Source organism: Pelecanus crispus, chromosome 12 (assembly GCF_030463565.1).
Source record: "Pelecanus crispus isolate bPelCri1 chromosome 12, bPelCri1.pri, whole genome shotgun sequence".
NCBI lineage: Eukaryota > Metazoa > Chordata > Aves > Pelecaniformes > Pelecanidae > Pelecanus > Pelecanus crispus.
Window position 1 is genome coordinate 29,443,476 of NC_134654.1, and position 27,709 is coordinate 29,471,184.

Sequence of the window (27,709 nt, forward strand, 5' to 3'; positions counted from 1 at the left end):
AACCTTTTTTGGTGCAATAAACATTCTCCATGACGGCGTATGTGAGCTTTATTATATAGCAGCCTTCTAAAGGTAATTTTCTGCCTCGCTTCTCATACAGGTTCCAGCCCTGCTGCCCCTCTTCTCCAGCAAGACTGGGTCTGTGTCATTGTTTTCTATCCAGTTTATATCTATGCAGTACTAGTACGAAAATTAAGGCCAGGTGTGAAATGCAGGTGTCATCTTAGGAGACAAGAAATCCCCCATCAACCATCAGTGAGCTGCCAGTTGTCATAGCACTCTTATCACTCAGCAGGAAGAGAATGCTGTTCACCACATCGTCCACCTCTGGAATCAAACACAGAGAACATCCGAAGCACCCTTCAAATTGTACTAGAAAAACAAGCATCCCAAAAGATATGCCTTTGACCTCTACATGTAATCAGAGCAGGGAAGTATCTCTGCCCCCAAACTGTGCTTGATGCAGTATACAGGACAGTGTGGCTGAGAGTTGGACATCAAAAAGTCCTTGTTGTGATCAAGTGATACTTAGTTCACAGCAAGCACCTATGCTACTCTCCCAGTCATATTTATGAACAACAGAGTAAGTGCATTTCACTTGTCCTAAGAGGAGAAGGCTGTAGAAGAGGGATAAGGTTGATTCTTGCCCTGTCCTCATCAAATGCTTCAGGAATTCAACCACAGCCATTCAACAGAGTTGTGACTTTGCCCACAAAAGAAGCAATGTACCTATGGCTGCGATCTCAATTAGAGAGAAAGCTTGGATACCACAAAAGAGCCCAGCCTGACAACAAATCTACACCACTGACCTGCAAACTTTCCCAGCGGAATCCGATTAATCATGGCAGCAGATTTCTGAGGGTCACTCCAGTTAATTCTCCCCATGTCGGTCATAACCACTGTGGGGTTCACAGTGTTCACCCTAATCTGGGACCAAGAGCAACAATCAATCTAACCAGACTGCTCTGGGAGGAAATGCTCGGGTTCAGCTTTCACGCTTTTTTTCTCTCAGAAAGAATCCTACCTTGTGGGGTCCCAGTTCCATTGCCATTACCTTGCTCAGCATATCCAGAGCACTTTTTGTGGAACCTTCAAGAGAAGGGAAAAACAGGAGGCATTTACACGCATAGCACTTGGTCTGGAACACACAGAAGTACTTCACTGCCCAGAACTGGCAGCCAGCAGTTTGGTGGCTGTGGGTCTCCAGCTAGTCAAAAATGAGAGGGGCGCTGCTAAAGCCACACATACTTACAGTAAACAGCATGGTCCCGCAGAGCACGCTGAGATGCCTGGCTAGAGACATTTACAATAGCACCTGGCACCCCCTGTGCAATCATCTGCCGAGCAACGATCTGGAGGGGAAGCAAAAAAAAAAAAACCCCAAACATGGATGCCAGAATCGTGGCAGGAGAAATCATTATTTCATTCAGTAGGAATCTTGCTGGGCTATTATGGTAGCCAAAAGAAGAAAAAAACATCCGGAGGAAGTAAGTCCTCACTATCTCCCACTTACAAGAGAGAGAATCACAGCAAGAGAGTGAAGGGGCTGTATGCGCAAATTGCCAGGTTAACTCTGGATTACAGTCCCTTTATCCCCACAGTGGACACTGTTCTGCCGCGCAGAACAACTTAGTCACTGCTGTTCACGGAGACACCTCCAGTGGCAATTCTTCCTCACCTGGGAAACATGAAGCACAGCCCGAAGATTCACATCAAGAGACCTACAAATAAATCAAATTTAAAAGTTACAGAGTGGTTGCAGCCCAGGCCAGAGAAGAGTTGTTTTGGCAGAGGACAAGTGCTGCTGGTATCTTGGGAACACTGGTGATACTGTAGAACAGGGACAGAAATGCCAAGCTGACTGGCTAGCAAGAACGATTAGGCATGCTTTCAGCAATAAACCATTCACTGGATGTAAGCTAGTGTGCAGGGGCGGAGGTGCACTCAGGCATCGTCACGTTTCTAGCAGGACTTGGCTTTTCTTCTCTTTGCCACATAGGCCTTCCTTTGTCAAGTTTTTACCTGCTAGTTCTGCAGAATGGTCTTAGTAGAATCCATGCATTTTATATTCTAGTCACAAAATTACTCCTTTATTATAGACCCACAATAGCCATTCTTCATGTAGGGACAAAGCATGACCCATCTTCTCAGAAGGAAGTAGACTCACCATATCCTGTATCCTAAAGCTTAGCCCCAGCTGAAACCATGGATCTTTTGAGGAAAAAAAGATCTTGTATTGTTGCAGTAAGCAAATTTAATTTCCCACTGTGACAGTTTCATACTCCCTTACATGGCTTTGTCTTCGCTATATCTGAATTGGCTTACCGACAACTGCCTTTCAGTTCAGCAGAGACTGAGTTGGAGCTGGACTGGAAGCTCTGAGCGCGATTAACAGCAAAAGGCACTTTTCTCTCCTGCGTAGGCTGGATGGTGTGTGCACACTACCACCTAATAGGTGAAACTGCGGGTTCTGGCTACTCAGTAACAGTGTGGAATAGGTCAGTGCTGGACTTGGTTTCCTTTTGATATTTACAGGGTGAAAGGTGATTATGTAAAGTATTAAAACACAGTAAAGAAAAGAAGGCAGACATAAGCAGTAACAGTCAACAAAACATTGAGAAAGAGAACATTAGGCTTTTCTAAAAGCGTGCGTGTCCGGTGCCCGTGCACCAGCTGCTTCCTTTTGCAAGAGACACCAATTTCTGGAAAGCCTTGCCACGACTTTTGACATTCGCAGTTTTGCTGAGGCTTGGCAGCCAGCGCGTCTCTCCGCGGGCGCGCGGCCCCGCCGAGGGCAGCGGGCAGCGGGCAGGGGCGGCCGAGGGCAGCGGGCAGGGGAGGCCGAGGGCAGCGGGCAGGGGAGGCCGAGGCCGAGGGCAGCGGGCAGGGGAGGCCGAGGGCAGCGGGCAGGGGAGGCCGAGGCCGAGGGCAGCGGGCAGGGGAGGCCGAGGGCAGCGGGCAGGGGAGGCCGAGGGCAGCGGGCAGGGGCGGCCGAGGGCAGCGGGCAGGGGAGGCCGAGGGCAGCGGGCAGGGGAGGCCGAGGCCGAGGGCAGCGGGCAGGGGAGGCCGAGGGCAGCGGGCAGCGGGCAGGGGCGGCCCCGCCGAGGGCAGCGGGCAGGGGAGGGAGGCCGAGGCCGAGGCACTCACCGCTCCAGGGCCGCCCGCGTTACCTCCAGGAAGGGCTGCAGCACCGCCACGGCCGCGTTGTTCACCAGCAGCTCGAAGGGCCCCGCCGCGCCCACCGCCGCCTCCGTGGCGTCCCAGTCGGCCAGGTCCAGGCAGAGAGGCTCGATGCCAGGGCACTGCGGCGAAGGCGGCCGCCGTCGGTCAGGGCCGGGGGGGAGCCGGCCCGGCGCGGGGGCCCGGCGCAGGGCTGTGCCGGGCGGGAGGCCGGGGGGAGGCGTTCCCGGGGGGTCCCGAGGCCGGGGGCGGGGCCGGGGGGGGCGGTCCCGAGGCCGGGGGGTCCCGGGGGTCGCGGGGGTGCCGGGGCCGGCCCCTACCTCCCGCGCCAGGCTCTCCAGGTCCGCCGCGGTGCGGCTCAGCGCGGTCACGCGGGCCCCGGCCTTGCTCAGCGCCACGGCCACGGCGCGCCCGATCCCTGCGGGGACACGGCGTCAGCCCCGGCCCCGGCCCCCGGCCCCCGCCCCCCGCCCGGCCCCCGGCCACCTTTGCCGGCCCCAGTCACCAGGGCCCGGCGGCCGCGGAAGCTGAGAGGCGGCTCCATGCTGCGGGCAGACTGCGGCCGGGGCGGGCCCGCCAGGCCGGGGCCGGGGCCGAGGCGGTGCCGGGGCCGGGCGGGGCCCGCCAGCGGGGCGGCCTGATAGGGCCGGAGCGGGCAGCGGGGTCTGCCCCGCGCTGGCACCGCACAGCCCCCGCTTCCCCGGCCGGGGGATGGAGCCTGGCGCGGTGGGCCGCAGGCCCCGGGCCGCCTCTCGCCCAAGGCACCTGCCAGGAGGGCAGACGCAGGCCCGCCCTGCTGCAGCCCCCAGCCCCTCCGAGGGGACGCGGCAAGAAGCCATTTCCGGGCTCACCCCGCAAGAGACGGGCATGCAGAGAAGAATTTTCTTGGCTCTGATTCTCACTGAAGGGGCATAGCGAGAGACCACAGAAAACTAGGCTTTTTACCAGATGATGAAAAGAGCTGCTTTCTCTACCCGCTTAAAGTTGCTGATGAAGTTTGTAGGCAGCTCTGGTCTAATAGTCACTGCCTAGAAGATCAGCTGCGAGTACACAGGCTCCGCTTGCCTGAGGACCTAGGCATACAGGACTTCTCATGCAGCACCTGTGTGACAAACAGCAACGCGCTGGAAGGGGCAATGGAAGAACAAGCTAGCGATAGTTAAGAGGTCATAGACAAGCTACCGCACTACAGCTTACTTTCAATGACAGCATTGCAGTTCCCACTCCTGATTTGCAGAGCTGGCATTGCATAACAGTAGAGCAGCACAGACAATTATGCACCCTATTAACAGGTCTATTTGTAATACTACCTAATTCAGACATTGCTTGTGGAGGAGTCTTAAATTTAAGAGCTCCTGTGGCATATTTAGCAAATGCAGAAACAGAATAGGAAAGCACTGAAGAGTTTAAAATTAGCTTATTCCTTAACTCAATTCTTTCACTTTACTCTGTTAATCATCATCCGCAAGGGTTCTTCTCATCCATATTTGTTCCTCTGCACATCCAAGTCATCTAACTCGTATGCTTTTTGGCCATTTGGCATCACAACAGCCTGACAGGAGGCTGTAGTCTTCCAGATTACAGGGTTTATGCTCCATTTTTGGTGCAGAGAATGGGTCAAGAAACACGACAACACACAGCCTTTGACAAATATTTAAATATTTATTTTGTAGAATCACTTTATGTATGAGACAGTAGTTTCATTAAGCAGCTGCATCCTGATATATCCACACAGCCTAATGCATTGTCAACACAAGAAACCTTAAAAGAAGCTTGAACACATCAAACAGTTCTGTATTGCCTTACAGGAGAATGGGGTCCTTTTTCAGTTTAATAAACACCCTACCAGCTTAGACTATGCTGCCTCTTTGGCACACCTAGTTTAGGGTGACCATTGACTACAGCGTGAAACTTCTACTACTCAGTTTTGCTGCCATCCATATGCAGTGGTGTCATTTTTGACCTGCAGTTTGCCACATAATCACCACCCAGTCCACGCTGCCTGTGATAACTTGCAAGAGACTACTACCAGTGGAAGAGGAAGAAAAGCTCCCACAGAAGAGTTCAGAATCAGTCTTTGAAGACAAGATCTTATCAAGAACTCATGAAGTTTCACAGCTTTCTGCTACAGGTTGAAAACAAGAACCTAACAAGCATTAAGAAAAAAAAAAAAAGGTTTTTATACAGATACCAGGAATCTCCAGAGCTATTAATGACATATCATTAAACCACAGCGTGCCTCAGTTCTAGTGAGCAGAAGACCTAATAAAGAGGTAGAACATACCACAACATTCCACAAGTCCTCCTCGGTTTTCTGTAACAGGCTGTCAGTGTTACAGGTGTACCTGTTACAGAACAGCCGCTGTGCTAGCTGGACTTTGATCAGATTCCCTGCAGTATTCTTATTCCCATACCTCATGGTCACCTTAACAGACATGAAGGAAAGGAGAAATTTAAGAACGAGCTGCAGGACTGTAGCAAGTAGCAGTCAGCTTGTTTGCGCCTCAGTGGAATTAACTAAAGTCATGCAGAGAGGACGACACACCCAGGTAAATGCTGACAGGAGGCTGCCACCTCTGCTAAGTTTTGTACTTGAATAACTGCAGGCATTTGCCTACATTATACCATTACAAATGGCAGGGAGTTAAGGAACTAGCTGAAGTCCACAGTACAGCTCAGCATACCTGCTTAGAAATCTGAAACTTTTGCTAGGTCCACATTCTGTTTATCATAGTTCCAGGTTATACAATGTCATCCTATTATTCTCCCCTTAATTCAGCCTTAGACTCTAGCACTAAACCAGCAAGTATTTTCTGAAGAGTTTGCTAGAGCAAACTGGGCAAAAGAGTTTGTGAGAGCCACTGGACAAAAGAACTAGGATTCTTCTTGGAATGTCCCAGGCTGCAGCTGAACAAACCACACCTTCTTGCTTTTGTAAGCAGCATCTGTCTCCTTTGTAGATACCTCTGGTTGTCTCCCAGGATGAGAAAAACAAACAACCCCCCCCCCCCCCCAAACCCAACACCCCCCCCCCCCCAAAAGTCCACCACAGCTCCTGCCTTATGCAAACTAGGTAAGATACAGGTGTCAACAACTGGTCAAGAATTACAACATCTTCTTAGAGTTTGTGAGAGCAAAAGTAGTTTTTTATGCTGTTCTCCATGTCAGGTAGGGATTGCACACAGCCAAAGTTCGGGCTAACAGAAAAGTAAGCATATGGAGCCCCATTTCTTCCACTTTCAAAACTAAGCTTACTTTATTTAAAAAGCAACAACAGGCGATACTGCTACAGCATTGAACTTCTGCCTTTGTGTGAGTGTGCAGCCTCCTTTTAGTGACTGCACAAACTATTTATTGAAACATTAAGAAGCAGAGTAAAAATAAACACTGATCTAGACCTTAAGGTAATCAAAAGATTATCTGAAGAAGCTGAAGTAGAATAACCACAGTCATACAATTAAAGGTCCTCAAATGATACCATCAAGAACTTCCTCAGGGCATTACAGCCATCTAGCATTCCTCCTCCCTCACAGGCAGCAAAAGATACAGCACAACTTCAGAAACAGGGTGTGTTTCATCAGCTAATGAGCATGTTCTAGCTCATACAACCTGCTGTGGGCAAAGCAGGAGAAATGATTACCATCTAGTCTGGCAAATATTTCTTCAGTATCAAATATCAAGGAATAGTCTTGGACCTGGCAGACCACCATCGTAATCAACAACCACTGCAATTCAGCTGGTAGAGAGCCAAGTCTGACAATCACCTCCATGGGAGGTACACATGGACTGCAGGGGAGAATGTGCACTGTAAGCAACTCTTATCCAGTCCTGAGCAAGCTTACCCTTACACAGGGTTTTCCCATGACAAAGGCTTTCAGCCTTGTTTACCCTAGTGTTCCAGGATTTCTGGTGTTTACGAACAGACCCTGTTCTAGCCCACAGGTGGAGTCTTAATATGGCAGGCCACAGAAGCTCTTAAATAATTCTGATTCCCAAGAAAGATGAGTGAAAACTTCCCCTCTCTTGTCACCATGGGGACTACAGTCTGCTATAGCACTCCAGCTTCAAGACAATGGCCTCTAACAGTAGTAAGAATGCTATCATTCCAAGTACTGCATTTGCCTAGGATGTATCCAAGCACAGGTTCACATGACATCAGACAAAAGTGTAAAGTGACTTGTACACATATGACTGCAGTCATTATACAAAGAGCCGCTGGACAAAAGAACAAGGATTCTTCTTGGAATGTCCCAGGCTGCAGCTGAACAAACCACACCTTGCTTTTGTAAGCAGCATCTGTCTGTCTCTGTCTCTCTCCTTTGTAGATACCTCTGGTTGTCTCCCAGAAGAAGGAAAAAAAACCCCAAAACCCCCCACACAAACCCAAAAAAGTCCACCACAGCTCCTGCCTTATGCACACTAGGTAAGATACAGGTGTCAGTGACTGGTCAAGAATTATGACATCTTCTTAGCAGGGCACCAAATAGTGTCAGGATAGAGCAGGCAATGAACAGATTTAAATCTATGAAGGAAAAAAAAAAAAAAGAATTATCAGATTGGAATTCTCCATACAAGGAACATACTAGCATTGAATGTGCAGCAGTCTAATAGAGCAGAGAGGGTGGGTCTACCTGCCTTTGGCATAGCAACAAGAGCTGACATGAGAAAATAACCCCATTAGTGGGTTTGATCATCTTACAGTTGATAAACATGAACAAGGGAGGCAGGGAGATCTTGCGTTGGAAGTGGACACTCACCGGGTTGGATCCTGCTGAAGGCCAAACACTCCTCCCACACTCACAACATTGTGTTTGTTCTCAGGGTCCCCATAACTTAGGGTTACCTGTAAAAGCAAACATTCAAACAAGTCAAAAATTGTAACCCTAATGCAGAAAAAAGAGTGGATTATTAATGAGGTATGAAGAAAGACTCCAAGGATCCTGTCTGATCTGAACGGTGGATTACATCTGAAGAACAGCGGTTAGTTTTGACATAAGCAATATTGGCACTGAATGGTAGCAGTCAAGTAGACCACTGCTCATCTAAAGGCAATGTGGGAGCATTAACAAAGGAGCTGGAAGTTGCATTGCCCTGAAGGACAAGATGAGTTACAATTGTAAGTAAGCTTTGTAAGGGCATTAATCTTGCTAATGTCTGCACCTTCACTAAATAACGTATGTTCATCTTCACCAGACATTGTCTGAAGTATGCAATAGTAGTGTCTTAGCACAGAGGGAAAATAGAAACATCTGGATGTTAAATGGCATGCAAAGGACTGCTATGTGACAAACCTGGCAACCAAATTTAGATCTCTGGAACTCCAATTCAGTGCTAATCTTCCACACAAGCACTGTATTAAGAAATTTTCAGGTGCCAGGTACAAGATGACTTATATTTCCTTTCTAATTGTAGATTTCCTGGATTTTGGGTTAGCTGTTACCATCTTGGGGAAACAATGATCACCGAAGAAAGGCTGTATTCAGCCTACAGTTAAATTCACTAACATGAAGGAGATCACATCACAATGGAATTTGGCCCCAAGTGTACATTTCTGCTGCCTAATACAAGTGCCAGGAAAATATAACCAAGCAGTTTGTAGGGGCAAAACCACACTCTCGTTTTTTCATGGTGCCAAACAGTAAGAGGCAGACAAAGCTTCTGGATAGCCTTATAGCTCCATCTACTGCCCATGAGTAAAAAGGTATCCCAGCAATTAAAAAAATACTTGATTTTTCCTAAGAAACATTGATTAAGTTTCTTGAAATTCAGACAAGTTACTCTTAAAAACGATCAAACTTTTAACTGTGTCTTAGCTATTGAAGAGATACCTGCTCTAGCTGCAACACCAGTCTTTTTGAACAGCATGAATTAAGACTGAGATTTTGTTAGGCAAAGACAGAAATACTTTCTTAAATGGCAGGCAAACTAAATATTGCCTCCTTCTACGCTTGCTGCTTCTGTGACTCATGGAAAGTCAGAGTTTAGAAGGAGATGGGGAACACCATATTTAGGCTTAATGTAGCAGAATGTGTCCCCAAAGGAGGGGACAGCTATATGACCCAATTGGCTAGGGTGAAAGTATGCTTTTTACCTAAATGAAGGAGCTGGACAGGACACAACTCTGAGTGAGTCTGCAGACATCCTTCTTTGCTGAAGAGTGCTAAGTCTACAGAAAGTATTCTTTCTGATCAGACTGAGGTGTAATTATAAGAACAGGACACGAGACTTGGCCCTACCTGCTGCAATACAGACTCGCCTTGTAGTCTCTGCAGATTTTCCAGATGGGAATGGAACAATGGACTGTGCAGCAGCTTTACCTCCAGCAGCCCTTCAATGATGTAGCCAATAGTGCAGTCATCGGGAAGACGCACTCTTTCTGCAGTACTGATGAAATTACCTAAGCTGTGAGACAGAGCATAGGAGACAAGAAGAAATATGCTTTAAAGCCTACCAAACACCTACTGATGGAGCTCAACTAGGAACAGTGTTTACCTGGCCCAGGGACTCATCTTCAGGGCAAGACCTCTGCTGATACAGAACCCTGCTCCACCTGTGGCAAACCAGAATTTCACGGTTGTCTTCTGAAGAGCAACAAGAAAAACACACAGTAGTTACTGATAATCAGTTTTTTCCATTTGGCTGGGCAGGGAAAGGAGCTTCAGGTTCTCTTGAATATCACATACTGCACTTGAGTCAGAACAAGACTACAGATTAATTCCGATTTCTTTAGGCTGCTGAAAGCCCCACTAGCTGTTCTGTCAAAGGAAACTCTATCCTAGAACTGACAGCAGGTGAACCATCAAGTTAACACAACTGAGGTAAGCACACATGGAATGGGAAACCATAGTCCCACTCCCACCCAATTCCATCTGTCCCCTGGTCATTCTAGCCAAGGGTCACAGCCAGCTCAGTGTTCCTGAGGAAATCAAAGGTGGTCCATTAGTCACTTGGCTCCATGTCCAAGGACACTATTTCGCTGTGCAGAGTTTTCCCTAAAAGCTGCTTTGTAACTGACTTTCTGGTCAGTGGATTGATTTATCTTTAGGCCTGTCAGTATAGACGACCTGGTGAGGACTTGTTCTTTAGCACATGTGTCTTGTGACTGAGATACACTTGCTTCCACTTCTTGGAAACCTAGTAACCAGTCAGTATTGGAAATGCCTTGCATACCCAGAGAGCCTTTGTCACCCACCTGAGGTTGGTTCAAGATGATGACAATGTGATACTGCTCTCAAAACAAGAAAACAAACCCACACCCTAAAACAAGGAACACTCCCCCCCAAAACCACTAAAGGAAAAGAAAGAGGTGGAAAAGGTGGGGAGGCCCTACTCACCTCAGTGTGAGGGAGATCACCAACATATGTGAGTAAAGGAAGAGAAACAGACATCCACCCAGGAGACAAACTCTATTTTACATATGAGGTCAGATCAAAGGTTCATTTAACCCAGCACCCTGTCTCTGAAAATGACCAGTGCTAGGTTCATTGCCTGAAGATTAAATCACTTGGTTTTATGGGGGAATCCTATGAACTCTCAAGGTTTTAAAAGCTTAGGAGGCCAGGATGTGTCTCAGACTAACTGCAAAGTTTGCTTACTGATCCATCACTTTGGACATGGTCAGCTGCTTCAATGGGATGGTCCAGACTTGGTCGCCCCACATAAACATCCTGGCTGTGTGAGAAGGCAGATAAGAGACGCAGGAGAGTCCGAGGGTTCACATAGTTGTCATCGTCCACATGGCAAAACCATCTTCAAACAAAACAAAATAAGAAAGTTACTGCAGAGCAGCGAGAAAGAAATGAGTTGTAGGTTTACAGCTGGATCTTAGTCCTTCAGGCTTGGAGCAGAAAGCATTTCTCATTGTCCTGAATAAGCTGAAAGCACCCACAGATCCTAATTTTGGAAAGAGTCTGAAATTAATAACCTCCTTTAGATTATAATCCTTTCCACCTTTTAGATGATGCTTGTTTATAAACACTGCTTCATGCTGTGCTCCCTTCCCTATGCTCATCACACCATTTTAGCTAACTGCATTCCTTACTGGAGCCGATAAGGTTACTCAAGTTTCCTGTGAACACAGAACCGGAAGAAACAAAGTCAATCAGAACAACATGTTTCACCTACTTTTGCCCAGATTCCAGGAATTTATCATATTCCACAGACATCTTGCAGCAGAGAGCTTGCCGGGTATGGACAGCAGAACAGTTGGTGTTGATCATATGATCCCCTAGAAAAATAAAGATCAGCCCTTTCAGGTTTGAGAAGCATGTGTAGTCCAAAAGAGACTACAAAAGAAGTGCACATTTGGCACTAATACTGTACATCTGAAGTGCATATGGTGCACACATGGAGAGTAAACTGCAGGACAGGCAGGGCTCATGGGTTATGCATATGGCATGCAAGCTGTAGACTACATAAAAATGCATGAGTGCAGGGTATATAAATAGTGCCATAAGACTATGCAAAGGAAACACCTAATATAACTTTGGACCACATAGACTTAAGCTTACTAACAGGAAGGAAGGGGGTGCAAAGGTGAACCCAGTATTCAGGGAGTTCCAGGCGTCTTGTCCAGGTGGTAAGTAGGAACAGCATATTCTCCTGTGAAAGGAGTTTTCTCCATTTTCTCCATCTTAACTTCCCTAATTGATTGTACAGCATGAAATAAGGACTTCTAGGGAAAGTATGGCAGAAGCAAAACTCAGTTATAATAGACAGCGTGCACCTATGCTACACAGCTTACCTGCTTTCAGGCGTAGCTCCCGATCCTCCCAGTCTGTGAATATAAATGTCTGTGGGAGAGAAAAATGGTTTGGGAGAAAGGCGTGTCCGCATTTGAGAATTTCAGAAACTAATTTCAACTATGCTCAGTTGCATTGCCTTGTTAGTCTACTTCACAGCAGCCATTGGGAGTGGGGTGGGGAGTGGTGGTGGAGAGAACCCCAGTAACTTCAGTCCTTGCCTTATTTGATAAGTTTTGCATTGCAAACCAGAAGAGTCTCATTTCAGTAAAGCATCTGAGATTTTACTCTCCTCATATCTCAGGGTACAGACAACCAATTTCCAGATAGGAATGACCATCTTTTTTGATAGCACCTCCCTCTGCAACTTTACCTCCTCTCTCTGGCTAGGAGTCACCCACAGCTGTTAAGCAAGCTAAAAAGGAAAGAATGAAAGGCAGGGTGGAAAGTGCCAGGTGGTAACACTATCTTGTCCCAACTGCCAACAAAATTGCTTTAATATACTTGAATGTACTGAAATTCCCAAGCAAGGGAACAAATTCTACGTTGCCCTGTGGAAAAACCTAAGTCACCGAACTACTGAACCCAAAATACCGGCTTAGATGCATCGGCACTAGGGATCTTTCACTATTATATATAGTATTTTCCACAGTCATACAGAGGTCACCAAACTGTTTCTGCTTGGACCACCGATCCCAGATTGCAAGTAACAAGCTTAATCAACAAAAAACTCCTTTGGAGGTAGGTTCAGACAAGCTATTTAGATAAGACGACCTCCCTCAGCCTTACAAGGAAAGATGTTTTTAACACGCGCAAGGAAAAACTCGGTGAGAAGGTGCAGTGGCTGCCCGGCAAAACAGAGGGACGCGGCTCCCGGCCGCCCGTGCCAGCCCGCTGGCAGAGCCTCACCTGTCCCCTCGCCTGGGAGATCCAGGTTTGGAGGAGCAAGTCCAGCCGGCTCTTGTGGTACTTCCTCGTGGTCTTCACCGCGATGAAGATATCCTTCAGCTCCAGGCTCTCCCTGGCCGAGCCCCCGGCAGGCCCAAGGCGGCCCTTTCGCGCAGGCTGCGGGCTACCAGCGAGGCCCCCGCCCCGGCCGCCCGCCCCGGCCCCCGGCCCGCCGCCCGGCTCCCCGCGCCACCCCGCCGCGCCGCTCCCCCCGGGGCCCGCCCGCTGCGGCGGGAGCCTGCTAGGCCCGACGGCGGGCGGCGGGCGGCGGCGGGGCGCGGCGGGGGGTTGCCCCCGCGGCAGCAGGAGGAGGAGGAGGGCGGCGGCGCTGACGGACAGCAGGAAGCAGGCCTTGCGCAGCCCCAGGCAGGAACCGCTCATGCTGCAGCCCCGCGGGCCCCGGCCGCGCTGCGCGGCCACCTCATGGTCCCGCGGGCGGGCGGCGGCTCCAGGCGGGCCGGTGCCGGGAGCCCGGCCGGCCGCCCCCCCCCCGCCACGCGCCGCAGCGGCCGGTTCCGGGAGGCGGTGGCAGCCGCCGGCGGAGGGGAGCACCTGGGCACTCCCAGGCCGCGCTGACCCGCGGGGGACACCGCCCCGGGCAGCGTAGCCCGGCGACCGCGGCCAGGCCCCGCGGGCGACGAAAGTCCCGCCCCACCCGCGCCGCCGCCTGGTGCGCCGGCGGGAGAGGCGAGACGGGCCGCGGCCCCTTTAAGGGCTTCACCTGTCGGATGCAGCCTGGCGGCGCCGCGCGACCCGGAAGTGGAAGCCGGCCCGGAGGCAGAGGTCAGCCGGAAGTGGCGGCCGCGAGGGGAAGGATGCCGCTGCCTGTCCAGGTCTTTAACTTGCAGGTATGGAGCAGCCGCCTTCTGCCGCCCCCGGCAGTGCCCTTCCGCCGGGGGCCGCCGCGGCCGCGCTCGGCGTTCCTCCCGCGCGGTGTCCGACGGCGCGGCCCAGCCCTGCCGTGGCCTGGCTCGGCCCTGCCGTGCCGCGGCCTCCGGGTGGCGCGGTGCGGCCTTCCCCTTCGGCTCCGCGGCTTCTTCGCGGGAAGGGGAGCCGCGCTCGGCCGACCCCGGGCCCTCATTCGCCCTTCCGCTGGGTCCGTCTGTGTCGCTTCCGCCGCCGTTCGCGAGGAGCAGCGCCCAGCCGAGCGTCCTCCGGCATCCGCGGCGTCCCCCGCCTCTGCAGAGGCCCCCTTGCTTGATTTTCGCGTTGTATGCGCCGTAGGTAGGGCTTGGGTAGTAGAGGAGGGTGTAATGAGGTGGCGGATGAAGAGAAGCTGAGAGCCTGCAGTACAGGGGGAAAGCGGCAGGAGCCCAAAGGGGGTCGGTGAGCTGAGCCTGGACCGTCAGTAACTCCACGGGTAATCCCTTTGGAGTTAACTGTCTGTCTGCCCTTCAGCAGCCAGCAAGGTCTCTGTCAGGGCGCGGGGGTGTAGAAAGTCAGGGCAGGATGAGGGATAGTTCAGCATCCAGCTCAGCTTCTTCATCAGTGATGGATCTGTACTGCAACCCCTCCAGCAGTAGGTCACACCTCTTCCTCCCAAGTACAGCAGCAGACTTCAGCTTGAGTGTCAGCTTACCAGCTTGTATGAGGCGTTGTGAGGTGCCTTCCAACAGGGCACCCTTCTGTGCTCTGAAAATCTTGGGGAGTGCACGTTATTTTGCTTGCTTTGGGAGTAGTTCTTAAGTAAACCTTGCATTTTCCTTCCAAAATAAAAAGTTAGCTTGAAACCTCTGAGTTCACATGTGCTAGTGGGACTTCCAGCCCACTTGTGGTGTTTTTACTTGTCTGGGAATTAAGAGAGAAATGCAGAGTACAGCCTCCCAGCGTAGCAGGACACAAATCGTTCTGTTCTACCAGCTGGAATTACTGTTAAAGCTGATTTCTGAGGAGTCCATATCAGGTTTTTACTATGGTAGGCAAATGTAGCCTAAAAAAAGCAACCCTGACACTTAGTGTTTATGATGTAAGAAAAGAGATAAGGTAGATAAAAATGGAAAAAGTAATGGTCTCAATATATGGTGACTTAAATGTTTTTATGCACAGTTTTCCTGAGCGGTGATCCGGACAATCAGACTCTCCTCTGCAGCCTCCCTCCCTTTCCTTCACTCAGAGAATAACAAACTAGGACACAAATTTTATATGCTTAACTTGCTTTTACTTTAGATTTCAGGAGATTTCACATCAGCGTTAACATATGTGCATATTTGGTACATACCAGTCTGTGACAGAACAGACAGTCTGAGGGTGAATACAAGATGCACCAATTTTTAGAGTCAGGAAATCTGGATCTGCCGTATTCCTCCTCACCAAAAAAAAAAAAACCCAAACCCACCCCAAAACAACCCACTGACCCAACCCAAAAACCCCTCCATCTTTGATTTCTTAACAGACAGCAAAATCAATAAAAACATGGAAATAATTTGGTGTTGGTGGGGGCAGTGTGGTTCGCATTTTTGTCCCTTCTAAGGTCCACTCATGCAATTTACCCCAAATCAGGTGTTGCTTATGGTAATATCTGCACATATTCAGCATTTTATAAGACATTCAGCTTGGTTTTCCTGAGTTTAAATCGGTAATACCTAGGGGGAATGTTCAGCACACTTTTGACTAGGAGAAGAAAAAGAATTTCTTCATAGCATACCAGTTTTGTTTGTGGGACTGCATAGTAAATTGGTCTTAAATGGGAACAAGCGCAGGTGTTGTATTGATGCAGTTGTACTGAGGTCATCGTACTGGTGTGATTCCTCATGTGGTTCAAAGCAGCGCAAGATGTACTGGGAGAATAAAATTCTGTTGTTCCTGCAAAAGATAATCTACCTAAACAGTTGGACTCAGATAACTGTAGTAGGATAGTTCAACTGCTGGTAAATTTTTGCAGTGCAGATAAATTGTTCCCCAGTGTTTGTTAGAAACTGTGGAATTGCCATTCGGCTTTCTTTAAACTTTTTAATACTTTTAAAAAGTATAACAGTTGTCTCCCCCTCCCGCCCCCCGAAAAAAAATTATTAGTTTTAAGCATTAAAGCAACTTTGAAAGGTTCTGGTCAGTTTTTGGGGTACTTTTTGACTTTTGGAGCTTCTTGAGCTGAGTGTTAATGCCTGCTCCTGCTCAAGGAAGAGAAATGGAATGTCATTTGGAATTTAGCAAGTATGCCTGAGATAATCTGTAGAATCAGATTTATTGACCCCTTCACTTTCTTGCTTGATAATCTACCAAACAAAATAAAATGCTCTGTGCGAATGCTGAGCCTTGGTGCTTGTTTTAGACAAAGCGTCATGCTGGCTAGTGGTGTTGCTAGAGAAAAATCCTAAATGTGTCTAAAGGCTGAGGGCTGGTTTTTTAATTTTTAAAATTTAATGGTATTTAAGCAAGTCCTTAATAGATTAAGTCACATAGTTGTTTCCTGCTCAAATGTAATAAGCTACTTTTGACCTCATTTTGCTGTTCTAGGGTGCAGTAGAGCCCATGCAGATTGACGTAGATCCACAAGAAGATCAGCAAAATGCACCTGATATCAACTATGTGGTGGAGAACCCCACTCTGGTATGTGCTGGTTGAGGGCTACTGGGTTGTATTTCTTGGGCATGGCCTCTTTCTTTAAGGTTTTTGAAAAACTCCCTCATTTTACTGCTTGTCAAATTGTTATTTAGAGATTAATAGATTCTCTTCAAAGCAAGGTGGGGTAAGAATAGCAGTGACCTCTTCTGTAGCTCATCATGTATTGACCTCTACCGCACCTTCCGAGATGAAAGAGGAATTGTTTTGTGACTTGCTACATGCTGCCTGTTTGACACAGTTTCCATTTGGAAATAATTTAGTACATCTCTGATTACTTACAGAGACATCATGGCTTTATTTTGAGGCTTGTTCTTTGAGGAGCGAAGCTCAGGTGCTTTAAGTATGTAATTAGGATAGAAGTCTTTCATTGTTTGATCCTCTGGAGACTGGCTAAAACCCACAGAGCTGTAGAGTTATAAAAGGCTCTATTTGCTTCTATCAGTTTCTTCAATTTTTGGTTAATGGTTTAAGATTTTGGCCAATTTTTATGTATCAGCTCTGTAACAGTGAGAAATGGGTGTTGCAGAAGAGAGCAAAAATGTTAATGGGAAAAAGTTAAAGTAACATTAAAATTGGAAAATAAAACATTCAGTTAGGAAGCTTTGGATCTCACACAACCTCTGAAGCTTTAATATGTTCCTTTTGTCCCCATGCCTTATAACAGTTGTCACATGGTTATTCACTGTTTACTGCACAGCCCTCTTTTTTGGGAGGGGGAGGGGGTGGTGGGTTTGGTTTTTTGGTTGGTTTTGGTTTTTTTCAGCATGTGGCCTGATACCTTGTTTAATTTCATTGCATTTCAATTCTGTTCTGAAGCTAGAGTGATGAAGCAATTAATGTTGTGACCTTTAAGTCTGGTGGTGGTTTGTTATTACTATAGCATCTAAGTGTTCCACAAAAATTAGTGATTTTCTTTTTACTGTAACTGATGTGAAGGACCACAATTCCCCTTTGACATTCAAAGAGCTGAGGAGTAAAGTAAAATTACTCAGTGATTTCAGGAGTATTGTGTACCATCAGGCTTGAAACTAGAAGAAAGAATGCTCCTGCCTTTATATTTTTCAAGTTCTGTAGCAAATAAAGCAGGAATCCTATATACAAATTTTTAGTGCACACAGTCCTCTTTTGGTCTCAGAGCAAGATCATTCTTGCACTGAATCAGGCAACAATCATGTTAGAAAATGCTGCCGTGACATCTTTAGCAGTATCTTTAATTTAGACATACAGGGGTGAGGGAGTCAGACGTGATACAGGGATGCATATTAAATGTGGACAGGCAGCCTGAATCTAGTGTTTCCTACTGCCTGAATGCTTGACTTTGCCCTGAACATTCTGCTGCAGTTGTTTGCATGTGTACTTCTGTCTTTAGGAAATCTCCCTGCAATGCCGTATCATATCTTTACTAGATGTTTTGCGCACCTCTTCTCTCCCCCACCCCAAGGCTTAAAATCTGTTAAGTGTTCAGAATTTAAACCTTAAATCCTTCCTCAAGAGTAAGAGACCCTATTTTTTCTCAAAGGAGATGTTTTAAGAAGTTAGTATGAGCAAAAGAATGCAAATTGTCATATGGAAACTATTTTTCAAGGAAAAACTACATCTGGAATGGTTGTCTGGTTTAGGAAACTTCAGCTCAAATGGTGGAATTTTGACAAAATTATTAACAGGTGATATAATCAATGCTTAAAGTGGGTGAGCTGATTCGCCTTAGCAGACAGCATCACAACTGAAATAAAAAAAGGTAAATTGTAATGTACTGCATATTTCTGAGGAAATTACTAATGTTTGAAGAAAGTAGAAATGGAATAATCTTACCTGATTTTTTTATTTGTCTGAGTCATACTGCCCTCCATGAAGGAGTCAGGACTGCAGGAAAACCTGGGCAGGTCACAGTGGAGTAGCCTGATTTAGTGTTGCTGTCTTCGCTTTCTAAAACCAGGTTTTGTTTGCAGGATTTGGAGCAGTATGCGTCCAGCTACAGTGGTCTGATGCGAATTGAGCGGCTACAATTTATTGCTGATCACTGCCCACAGCTGCGGGTGGAAGCTCTCAAGATGGCACTGTCATTTGTCCAGAGAACTTTCAATGTTGATGTGTATGAAGAAATTCACAGAAAGTTGTCTGAGGCCACCAGGTACTAAGAGATCGTGGGAACTTGGGGAGCCTTTTTGACTGAATTAAGACCAATGTGCCACAGTGGGGGACTTTGCATGTAATACTAGCGTGTTCCTTACGCAAATTGTCTTTGTTTTTAGAATTTGATAGCAGTGAAATGTGTGTGTTCAGGCCTAAGGTCTCATGCTTTTTTAAAAGATTAAACACAGAAGACATTATCTCATTCTGAAGCCTTAGGGTTTTAAAAGGCTACGGGTATATATTGAGGAAAGTTTAGTTCTCGCAACTGCTTCAAATATTTATGAACACAGTTGTCCTTCCTTAAGTAGATTATGGAGATGAAGCCTCTTCTAGATTCTCTCATGTTCATAAATTGAAACCTTATCTAATTGTTTGCCTTGTTTTGATTGTTTTCCCACCCTCCCCCAACAAATTTGCTGGTAAGGGTAGCCTTTGATACTTCACTTATCATCCACACTTCTTGTCTTTGCATTATTTCTGTTGCTGTGCATATTTATTGATTTCTTGTCTGTTTTGCCCTGTGAGTCTTTACCATGTATGTGTGACAGTAGGTTCATTGCTTTCTTATATGTGAAAAGGACTGTTGATAAAAAAAACAACAAACCAAAAAACAAACCAACACAAACAAAAACCCCCAAAAACTCAGAATGTCTTTTTCTGTTTAAAATACTGGAAAGTGAGTTCAGTGCAAGTAGCTATGTAGATCTGAGCTGGATAGAAAAAGAAGTTAGATAGTACCTGTACAGCATAGCTTTGCTATCAAGCCATTGCAGTATAGCTGGGGAGAGGACTCATAAGCACGTGCACACTGTGTCCCATATAGAGATGTTTGATTGGAATCAATGAGTCTTTAGAGTCATTAAATACTGTAATAGAATGTAATAATTCATTGCAGCACTGTTAACTTGCTTTCAGTTGATTTATAGAGCAGGTTGTTTCTTTCTAATTAGTGATTGCTTGCTTGTTAATAAAATACCTGCAAAAGATAATTAGGATAGCTTTGAGAAGAATTTGTAAACATCTGTGATGCCTTATGTTACTGTTTTCACTGGAAATCTTAGCAGTCTTTTTCTTCCCTCCCTCTGCGGGCCGCCCCCCTTGTTTTCACTTTGGTCTGTTTTGTGTATGCAGTAGTGTTTGTTAGGGTAACAGTGCCAGGTACTTAGCAGACCTCTGTTTTGAAAAGTTTGCAGTGTAATAGCCCCATTCAAACTCTTTCCTTTCAGAGAACTGCAGAATACACCTGATGCTGTCCCTGATAGTGGAATTGAACCCCCTCCTCTTGACACAGCTTGGGTTGAAGCTACACGCAAAAAAGCTCTTCTTAAACTGGAGAAACTCGACACAGATCTGAAAAATTACAAAGGGAACTCCATCAAGGAGAGTATCAGGTGAGATGCAGAAGGCTCTGCTGGAGCAAGGAAGAGCATTTTGCTCCTCCAGGCACCTAACACAGGATGTCAACTGCATTCAGTGCCTTAGGTCAGTGTGTTGAGCTACTTGTTTGGAACAAACTGACTGTGTCCCTTTCTGAGCACACAGTTCATTGGTGTTTTAATTCCTGTGCTCCAGGAGAGGCCATGATGACTTAGGTGATCATTACCTTGACTGTGGGGACCTCAGCAACGCTCTCAAGTGTTACTCGCGAGCCCGTGATTACTGCACCAGTGCTAAACATGTTATCAACATGTGTCTCAATGTCATCAAGGTAGGAAGGTTTGCAGGAAATGGTACTTGGTGTCTTTCTGATATCTGCTGTAAAGTCCACCTGTACTTTGCTCTGGTTACACCTCTTGTGTCTGCAATGATACTGCTTATCTAAGTAACACCATTTATCCATGCCTATTCTACACTGTTTCTGGCTCTCTACAGGTCAGTGTCTACCTCCAGAATTGGTCTCATGTTCTGAGCTATGTAAGCAAGGCTGAGTCTACACCAGAAATTGCAGAAGTAAGGTCCTGCTTTTTAACTTGCATGAGTTTTCCCTTTGTTTTTTGTCTCCAAAATCTGTAAAATGATCTCTTCCTTTCCCCCTTTACAACTTGCTCCCTATAAGACTCCCTTCACCTTACAGTCTGTTCTTCCTGTAATCCAGCCTCCTTGGCTGCTGTGATTTCTTTTGAGATTCATTGTTGCTTTTCTCCCGTGATATGTGTGTAGGAAATCTGACTCATGGTAAAAACAGAGAGACTTCCCATCCTCACTTCTTGCCATATTTCCCAAGACAAATAAGATGAAGTTATCTTGCTGTTGAGATTTGCAAGTTAATTATTAGGATGAAATATCCCAAGGATTGTAATCACAGTTGTAATCAAATGATTTTCATACTGCTTGCTCACTACTGCTTTTTCTTATCCTTTAGCAAAGAGGAGAAAGAGACAGCCAGACACAAGCAATTCTCACCAAACTGAAATGTGCAGCAGGTGAGTGAATCCTTCAGCTTCCTGTATTGTCTGCCCATCTTTCTGCCTGTTAGCTGTCCGTAGGGCTCTTTGACAACAGTGTGTGCTTGCTTTATTTTTTCTCTCAGATTTGACAGACTTTGTATTTTCTCACCAGAAATGCAAATTTTAATAAAGCCGATGAGATGGAACTGCTGACTTGTTTTTGCCATTTCTTTCTTCTCCCTAAGTTTTCTCAGAGAGGATGCCAGTGTGAGTCAGCATAGTTCAAAGGATGCCAGATACTGTCTGAGAGTCTCGTTTCACTTCAATAGTGAAGGCATTAGCAACCATGTGGGGGCCTGTCCTGCTCTCCAGATTTTGCAATTTCTCCTAATTTGCATGCTAGCATAAACAAAGGACTAACTTTTTCTGGTTCCTAGGCTTGGCCGAACTAGCTGCTCGGAAGTACAAACAGGCAGCAAAGTGCTTCTTGTTGGCATCATTTGATCACTGTGATTTCCCTGAGGTGAGGACCAAGAGGGAGCCGTGTGCAGGTTTTGGAGGGGATGTAATTCTTCTAAGTATTAGGTTGTAAAATTCAAATATTGTAGTTATTCTCACAGCACTCCTGTATAGTTTAGTGGTGCTGTGAACCGTTTGTGGTTGTTTTTTTTGTTTTTTTTAAAAAAGTCTCTGTTCTTGGGTTCTCTAGATGATCTACTCAGGATCACACAGGATTTACCTGAGAGATCTTTGTAGCTCAATCAAAAGGCTGGGTGTTGGAATTGGTTTCTGCTCTCTTAGCAGTGGACACTCCTCAGGCTCTGGGTGAATGCCTGAGAGCATGAGGAGTGATTCCACTGCATTTGACAAGGACTAATCTTGTCACTGTGTGAAGGAAAGACCTGGGGTAGAGTAATTCCAACCTTCTGTCGTTTTAGTAGTCAGTGACAGCTCTCTCTCTCTCTAGCTGTTATCTCCTAGCAATGTGGCTGTGTATGGTGGTCTCTGTGCCCTCGCTACCTTTGACCGTCAGGAACTGCAACGAAATGTTATCTCCAGCAGGTAACTGATGCCTTGAAAGGAGCTTGTATGTACTGGACATATTTTGGGACATGGGACTTTGGCTGAGAGTGGATTCTGGCAGGAGTAGTAGCTTTCTCATACAGAAGAGAAAGAATCACTGAGCCTTAGTTTAGCATTAAGTGACGTTTCACTGTCTAAAACTCAGTGGTTAATCACAGCTGAAATTTTCGTAGTATAACAAAAGTTTCCAACCCAGCTCAAATACAACATCTATATAGCCCAATTTTCTATCTCCATCAGCGGTCCATATCAGATATTAAATCAGAGGGACAGTGCCCTACAGAAGGCAGCTGTAAGATAATTTGCCTTCATGTTACCACATGTTCTGGTGTATGTTAATGGTAATAATACAATTTAATAATTGCTAATACAACTTGCAGCATAATCTAACTATGACATGTACAAGGTTAGGAGAATTACAGTCTTTGGAAGAAAATGGATATTTGTGTGCCATAGATTGTATTACAATGATACTGAATTCCTGTCAGCTAAGTGTATGGAAGCACTAATTTTAAATTGATGTGGAAAAAGGGTTGTTACCATGACTTTTGGCTGATTCATAGGGTGAGATCCCAAGGTTTGGAAATCTGTGATGGAGAATTGGGAGAGCGCTGAGAAAGAGTGTGCATCCCAAAGGTCTCCCACACTTACGATAGGTTATTTTCCTGAGGCAGTTGCATGCTTAACCTACCTATGGCATGCTGCGCTTTGAAAGTGAACGCAGAGCTGGCCAGCACAAACTACAGTGCATGCACAGACGTGGCCTATGTTTTCTGGTGGTATATCCCGATTTTGACCTATTGCCATTCATTTTTTTGTTTTGTGTGGACAAACACTTCTACTGCTTGGTTTGTCAAAAGTCTCTTGCCTTCCTTCACCACAGCTCTGATGCTGTTCTGCATCTGTCTGTGTTCCAGGCTCCCAGCCCTGCTGAAAAGGGGCTATTTGGTTTGTTAGAGAGTAAATTCTTGGAATCTTCAAATGATAGTGAGAGTTTGTAACCTTGCAGCTTGGTTGTTGATGGGGTTGTGGGTATTTAAGTGGTGGGTTCTGATGTCTGACCACTGCCATCTTTATCTGTAGCTCCTTCAAATTGTTTTTGGAGCTGGAGCCACAGGTTCGTGACATCATCTTCAAGTTTTATGAATCTAAATATGCTTCATGCCTGAAGATGCTGGATGAGATGAAGGTGAGTTGCAGGGGAGCCAGTGCAGAGCAGACCCTAAAAGTTCTGTTCACCTAGACTTTTGTGAGAAGCAGTGAGTGTTAAAAGTAGCTACTAAGAGTGTTCAGCTCTTCTGTGTCTTCTGTCTCCTGACGTGGTGAATGGAAATTGGGAGTAGTTTAGCAGTAGAGGGCAAGGAGAAATAATTTTCTAAAATATATTGCTAGTTCTTTCATTCATTCTTGGTTTATGGTATAGTCTTGCTGTAGTGTAATATCCTTAAGGTTTAAGTATATACACATATATGTTTCAGAACATAGGAATAATATATTTTTACAGGCTGCTTTTCAGTTTCTGATGTGCTTTTTTGCACAGGACAATCTGCTGCTGGATATGTACCTTGCACCTCATGTCAGGACACTTTATACCCAGATTCGAAATCGTGCCCTTATCCAGGTAATGGTTCCTGTAATCCTGAGAGGTGGATGAGCAGTAAGATAGGCCATTTCTTTGTAATTGCTTTTTCCGTGGTTTTTCAGAGGGTGGGGACTACACTTGGCAACTGAATATTTTCTTCTTTCTAGTACTTCAGCCCCTATGTGTCAGCAGATATGCGCAAGATGGCCACTGCTTTTAATACTACAGTGGCTGCTCTGGAAGACGAACTGACTCAGTTGATCCTGGAGGGACTGATCAATGCCAGAATAGACTCGCACAGTAAGGTGAGTGCATCTGAGCCACAGACTGAACAGCTGTACTACGATTAGAAACTCTCAATTTCTGGGATGCTTTGAAGTTGCATTCATCTGTTGTGACTGGTATTTTCAGCAGGGCTGATGTGTGTCTAAACTCAGACTCCATGATACCTTAGCTTTGTTCCCTTGCGCAGAAAGGGCTTCCTGCTGTGGAACCCTGTCATAGCTCCTGTGTACAGTTCGCTGTATTGGTTGCAGATTCTTTATGCTCGAGATGTAGATCAGCGCAGCACAACTTTTGAGAAGTCTTTACTAATGGGCAAAGAGTTTCAGCGACGTGCCAAAGCTATGATCCTGCGAGCTGCAGTCCTGCGCAACCAGATACATGTCAAGGTATGGGCATGTTAAAGGTGGACTTTGAGACAGTGTTAAGATTTTTAATTTTTTTTTAACTGAAACTATAAAAGTTGGTGAATTGAAGATTCTGGAGGGGAATGGATTTATTGTGCTCGTGACATATTCTTACAATAGTAAATACTAAATATATAAGGAACGAGTGTTTCTAGCCAATACGTTGACCTCCTTGTACAACACAGAATGTCCTTTGAAGTTTATATGCTTGGATTGATTCTAATTAATTAATTCCAACTAATTCTTGATACACGTCTTTTATCTTATCAACACACAGATTGTTTGAAGTAATTTTTTTTTAGTAGAGAAAGTAAAAAATGCCTGAATTGCTTCGAGTATTCCTTCCAGGATGCAGTTCCAAAAGAATGCCCTTAGGGAGGATAGGCCATCTGCCACAGAACGTATTAAATTCTATAGTATATTAATCTCTGTGATAACTAAATGCCAGGTAGGATTCAACTTCTGGGGCCAACAGCACCTTGTACATAGTAAATAAATAAGAGTGGCTTAAAAGTTCTGCTTTGACTTTTTTAGGAACGCTTGTGTACTGTAACTATAGAAGTTGTAAACACAAAGCTTTTGCAAAGCCATCATTATTTGCAAGTTGGGGGTATGCTCTCCCCCTGCTGTTATCCTGCTGTGCTTCACCTGTGCTTCATTTGGTCTCTGAGGAAGCACTCTGCAGGATATTTACAAATCACTAATTAGGATGTGTTTTGGTCTTGTTGCAGTCTCCTCCACGAGAAGGTAGCCAAGGGGACCTTACTCCAGCTAACAGCCAGTCCAGGATGAGCACCAACATGTGAAAAACTTCGTGCACTACCAAAAGAAATGGTCCCTCCAGGACTGTACCCAGTGTCTCGCCCACTAACTGCTGAGTTTCACAAACTGTCCCTGTCTCCCTCACTTCTTGCTTGGATTGACAGGGTCAGGGCTGATGGTGGATAATATGAATATTCCAATAACTTCAATTCTCCTTGAAAAGAAATTCTTTCTAAAAACAGCATCCCTGCAATGGGTCATCATTTCAGTTTTGGTAGATCTTCCTCCATTCTCCTTCTTCCACCACTCCATAAAGAGCTGTCAGGTTATTCATACTCATGCCGATTTGAGAGTTTTTCAGCTGCTATTAGTTTTCTCGTTTCAAAGCTGCAAAAATAGTGTTAAGTTGAATGGACAGGTGTGATCTAAGATGAACTTCGCTGGCCTGAAAGTATTGCCTTGATTCTGAGCAGTGCTGAGCTTTCTGTTTATTCCAGATAAACTGAGAAGTGCATTGCTCTCAATTATGCAGATAGAGTTCTGATGGGAGAGGAGATTTCCTCTGTGAAACTTGTAATGATTTTTCACCTACACCACAAAATATGGCACTGCTTCCATGAATTCAGTCACAGGCCTTTATTTTAGGGTGTTACGTTTACCTGGATCCAGGTTCTTTCTCTCTGGTCTCTGTTTTCAAAGACCTGTTTCCTGATGTGTTTCCCACTTGTGCATGACCTGGCTTTGGGGTCCAGTGTTACCATAGCAGTAAATCTCTACTTCATGCAAATATTGCTGCTTGTCCAGTCTTACTGCCATAGTGTGTGTTGAGTGTGTGATCGTTTCCCAACATGTGTGCAACAGTTGCTTCTGGTAGCACGGATAAATGCCATAAAATACCACTCAAGTCCTGTGGAAGAGCTGAAAGCAGCTGATCTAGGTGCCCGCTCTCCAGGTGCATTTATTCTGCTTTTTCCTTTTATAAAGGGATTAAAGGTGGCAGCCCAGGTGTGTGCATGTGCTGTGTTAATGAAAGGAGATATGCACTGAATTCTGTGAAGTCGCTGCAGCCTTGCATTCATCTAATCCATACGGCAAGCTAAGCGTTTTGATCCAGCCCTGACTGGTCTGGCAACTGACTACAGATGTTACTGTTAATGTGTTAATGCTTTTTTTTTTTTTTTTTTTTTTTTTTTTTAAGTTGTTATATCTAGTGCATTAAACAGCAGGATTAAAAAGTTTCTGAGTATTTGGAGTTTTGTGTTGAAGTTGGGGTTTAGGTATTTTGATCTCAAGCCATTGATTTTTTGCTAAGCTTTATATGTTTTGTAGGCCATTGTATTTTGCTTTCTGATCTGGTTGGAGATGTAGCTTGGATGAACTGTGAAGAAAGTGCAATTTGAGGGAATGTTCTAACAGCAAAGTTCCTGGACTGCGTTTGCACAGCTGCTAAACTGCAACAGTGCACTCTCCCTCTGATTTTCTGTGCTTTTTATGACTTAGGTGCTGAAAATGGAAGCAATAGTTCCTGTGAAGTCTTTGATTAAATGTCTTCCATTTGGCATGGGAAAATTCTCCCATTTTTGAGGAGAGAGCTAGTTAATCAAGAACTTTGAGTCAGGCATCACCGATGGCCAGTTTAGTGAGAAAGGCAAGTTGAGTCCTCAGGTAAATTGCTGCACATCCTTGGAGAAATGCTGGGAAAGTCATTTTAATGCCTTCTGCTCACGCTGAAGGCAAGCCATTCAGTCCTATACTACTACTGAAATCTCTTGCTTTCTTCCTAAAATGGGCCACTGATACCATTTCTAAGGAAAACATCTTATGCTCTGCTCTTGAGAAGATGGTTTTGTAACCCAATTAAGCGCATCATGTCAGCTGGCTATCTTTTCTTACGTACTGTTTCCACTCTCTTGATTTTATTAGATTACTTCTGTTCCTTCCTGGAGGCTTTCTGCTGGGGGAATCCCCAGTTGTAAATGGACCTCTTCAGCACACTGACTGGAGAGTCTCTGCTCTTCCAGACACTAGCGCTTGTCTGCTCTCGGGAAGTGGCTGGAAGCACATACCCTGCAGCACTCAGCATGGAGCCCACGAGGTGGCAACAGCAGTTTCCAGCTCTTGCTGTGGCCCGAGGCAGTTCCGTAGCTGGGGCAGAGGTGATCAGTTTCTTCTCTCCAGACAAAAATGCTGACAACCTCTTTTGGACAGATAGAGCATTTCTCTTTTATTGCTTAATTCACTGGCACTGTTCAAGCATAGTGTGTACTTTTGTATAGAATTACTGGCATGTAACTTTTTTTTTAGCCAGTGAAAGAAGCTGCTGTTGTTTTAGGATCTTGTAGATGTGGGTCAGGGCTGTCCAGGCATGTTTCTTCTAGACATTGCGCAACGTCTGCTTCAGTCCTAACTACCTGCCAGTCCAAAAAATCAGGAAATACAACACAGCACAGATACAGTTCTGTATAGCTTGCATTCATAAGCAGTCTCCCTCAGTGAAAGACTATTTTTACCTTAAATTTCTAAGTAATTTCCCAAGTAATAAATGGGAAAATAGTGACTCACACAGAATGAATTTCCAGTGATTCCCTGTGACCACCAAGGTAATTCAGGGGATGAAGTTTTGTGGGAACTGTAGCATGTTGG

General features: G+C 45.8%; 3 protein-coding genes across 10 annotated transcripts; 1 reads left to right on the top strand and 2 right to left on the bottom strand.

Annotated features, from left to right (window-relative positions):
* Positions 1-190: 190 nt before the first annotated feature.
* Positions 191-3,742, bottom strand: DCXR (dicarbonyl and L-xylulose reductase). The gene is made up of 8 exons (XM_075719923.1): positions 3,667-3,742; positions 3,501-3,598; positions 3,148-3,302; positions 1,679-1,721; positions 1,253-1,352; positions 1,025-1,089; positions 810-927; positions 191-327 (listed from the first exon to the last, which is right to left on the bottom strand). The coding sequence occupies exons 1-8, from the start codon at positions 3,722-3,724 to the stop codon at positions 224-226; spliced, it is 741 nt and encodes a 246-aa protein (XP_075576038.1). The 5' UTR covers positions 3,725-3,742; the 3' UTR covers positions 191-223.
* Positions 3,743-7,531: 3,789 nt separating this feature from the next.
* Positions 7,532-13,250, bottom strand: RFNG (RFNG O-fucosylpeptide 3-beta-N-acetylglucosaminyltransferase). Its single transcript, XM_075719920.1, has 8 exons — positions 12,831-13,250; positions 11,924-11,972; positions 11,305-11,407; positions 10,776-10,929; positions 9,673-9,761; positions 9,417-9,582; positions 7,938-8,023; positions 7,532-7,702 (listed from the first exon to the last, which is right to left on the bottom strand). The coding sequence occupies exons 1-8, from the start codon at positions 13,248-13,250 to the stop codon at positions 7,636-7,638; spliced, it is 1,134 nt and encodes a 377-aa protein (XP_075576035.1). The 3' UTR covers positions 7,532-7,635.
* Positions 13,251-13,684: 434 nt separating this feature from the next.
* Positions 13,685-26,242, top strand: GPS1 (G protein pathway suppressor 1). 8 transcript variants are annotated; one of them, XM_075719552.1, is made up of 15 exons: positions 13,685-13,717; positions 14,268-14,471; positions 16,323-16,415; positions 18,380-18,566; positions 19,783-19,954; positions 20,136-20,271; positions 20,436-20,513; positions 20,926-20,986; positions 21,388-21,473; positions 21,918-22,012; positions 23,117-23,222; positions 23,574-23,654; positions 23,783-23,920; positions 24,152-24,286; positions 25,036-26,242. In XM_075719552.1, the coding sequence occupies exons 1-15, from the start codon at positions 13,685-13,687 to the stop codon at positions 25,108-25,110; spliced, it is 1,680 nt and encodes a 559-aa protein (XP_075575667.1). In that variant the 3' UTR covers positions 25,111-26,242. The 8 variants fall into 8 exon arrangements, with proteins under 8 accessions (XP_075575667.1, XP_075575666.1, XP_075575669.1 ...); XM_075719551.1 differs by having other exon boundaries at positions 18,380-18,561; positions 19,790-19,954; XM_075719554.1 differs by lacking the exon at positions 14,268-14,471.
* The last annotated feature ends 1,467 nt before the right edge of the window (positions 26,243-27,709 follow it).

Coding starts and splice junctions, on each gene's coding strand:
- DCXR (XM_075719923.1), bottom strand. CDS start 3,724: ATGGAGCCGCCTCTCAGCTTCCGCGGCCGCCGGGCCCTGGTGACTGGG. Junction 3,599..3,666: donor GGTGACTGGGGCCGGCAAAG/GTGGCCGGGGGC, acceptor GTGTCCCCGCAG/GGATCGGGCGCGCCGTGGCC. Junction 3,303..3,500: donor TGGAGAGCCTGGCGCGGGAG/GTAGGGGCCGGC, acceptor CCTTCGCCGCAG/TGCCCTGGCATCGAGCCTCT.
- RFNG (XM_075719920.1), bottom strand. CDS start 13,250: ATGAGCGGTTCCTGCCTGGGGCTGCGCAAGGCCTGCTTCCTGCTGTCC. Junction 11,408..11,923: donor GGAGCTACGCCTGAAAGCAG/GTAAGCTGTGTA, acceptor TTATTTTTCTAG/GGGATCATATGATCAACACC. Junction 9,762..10,775: donor ATGTCCAAAGTGATGGATCA/GTAAGCAAACTT, acceptor GTTGCTCTTCAG/AAGACAACCGTGAAATTCTG.
- GPS1 (XM_075719552.1), top strand. CDS start 13,685: ATGCCGCTGCCTGTCCAGGTCTTTAACTTGCAG. Junction 19,955..20,135: donor TCCATCAAGGAGAGTATCAG/GTGAGATGCAGA, acceptor CCTGTGCTCCAG/GAGAGGCCATGATGACTTAG. Junction 23,223..23,573: donor AGATGCTGGATGAGATGAAG/GTGAGTTGCAGG, acceptor TTTTTTGCACAG/GACAATCTGCTGCTGGATAT.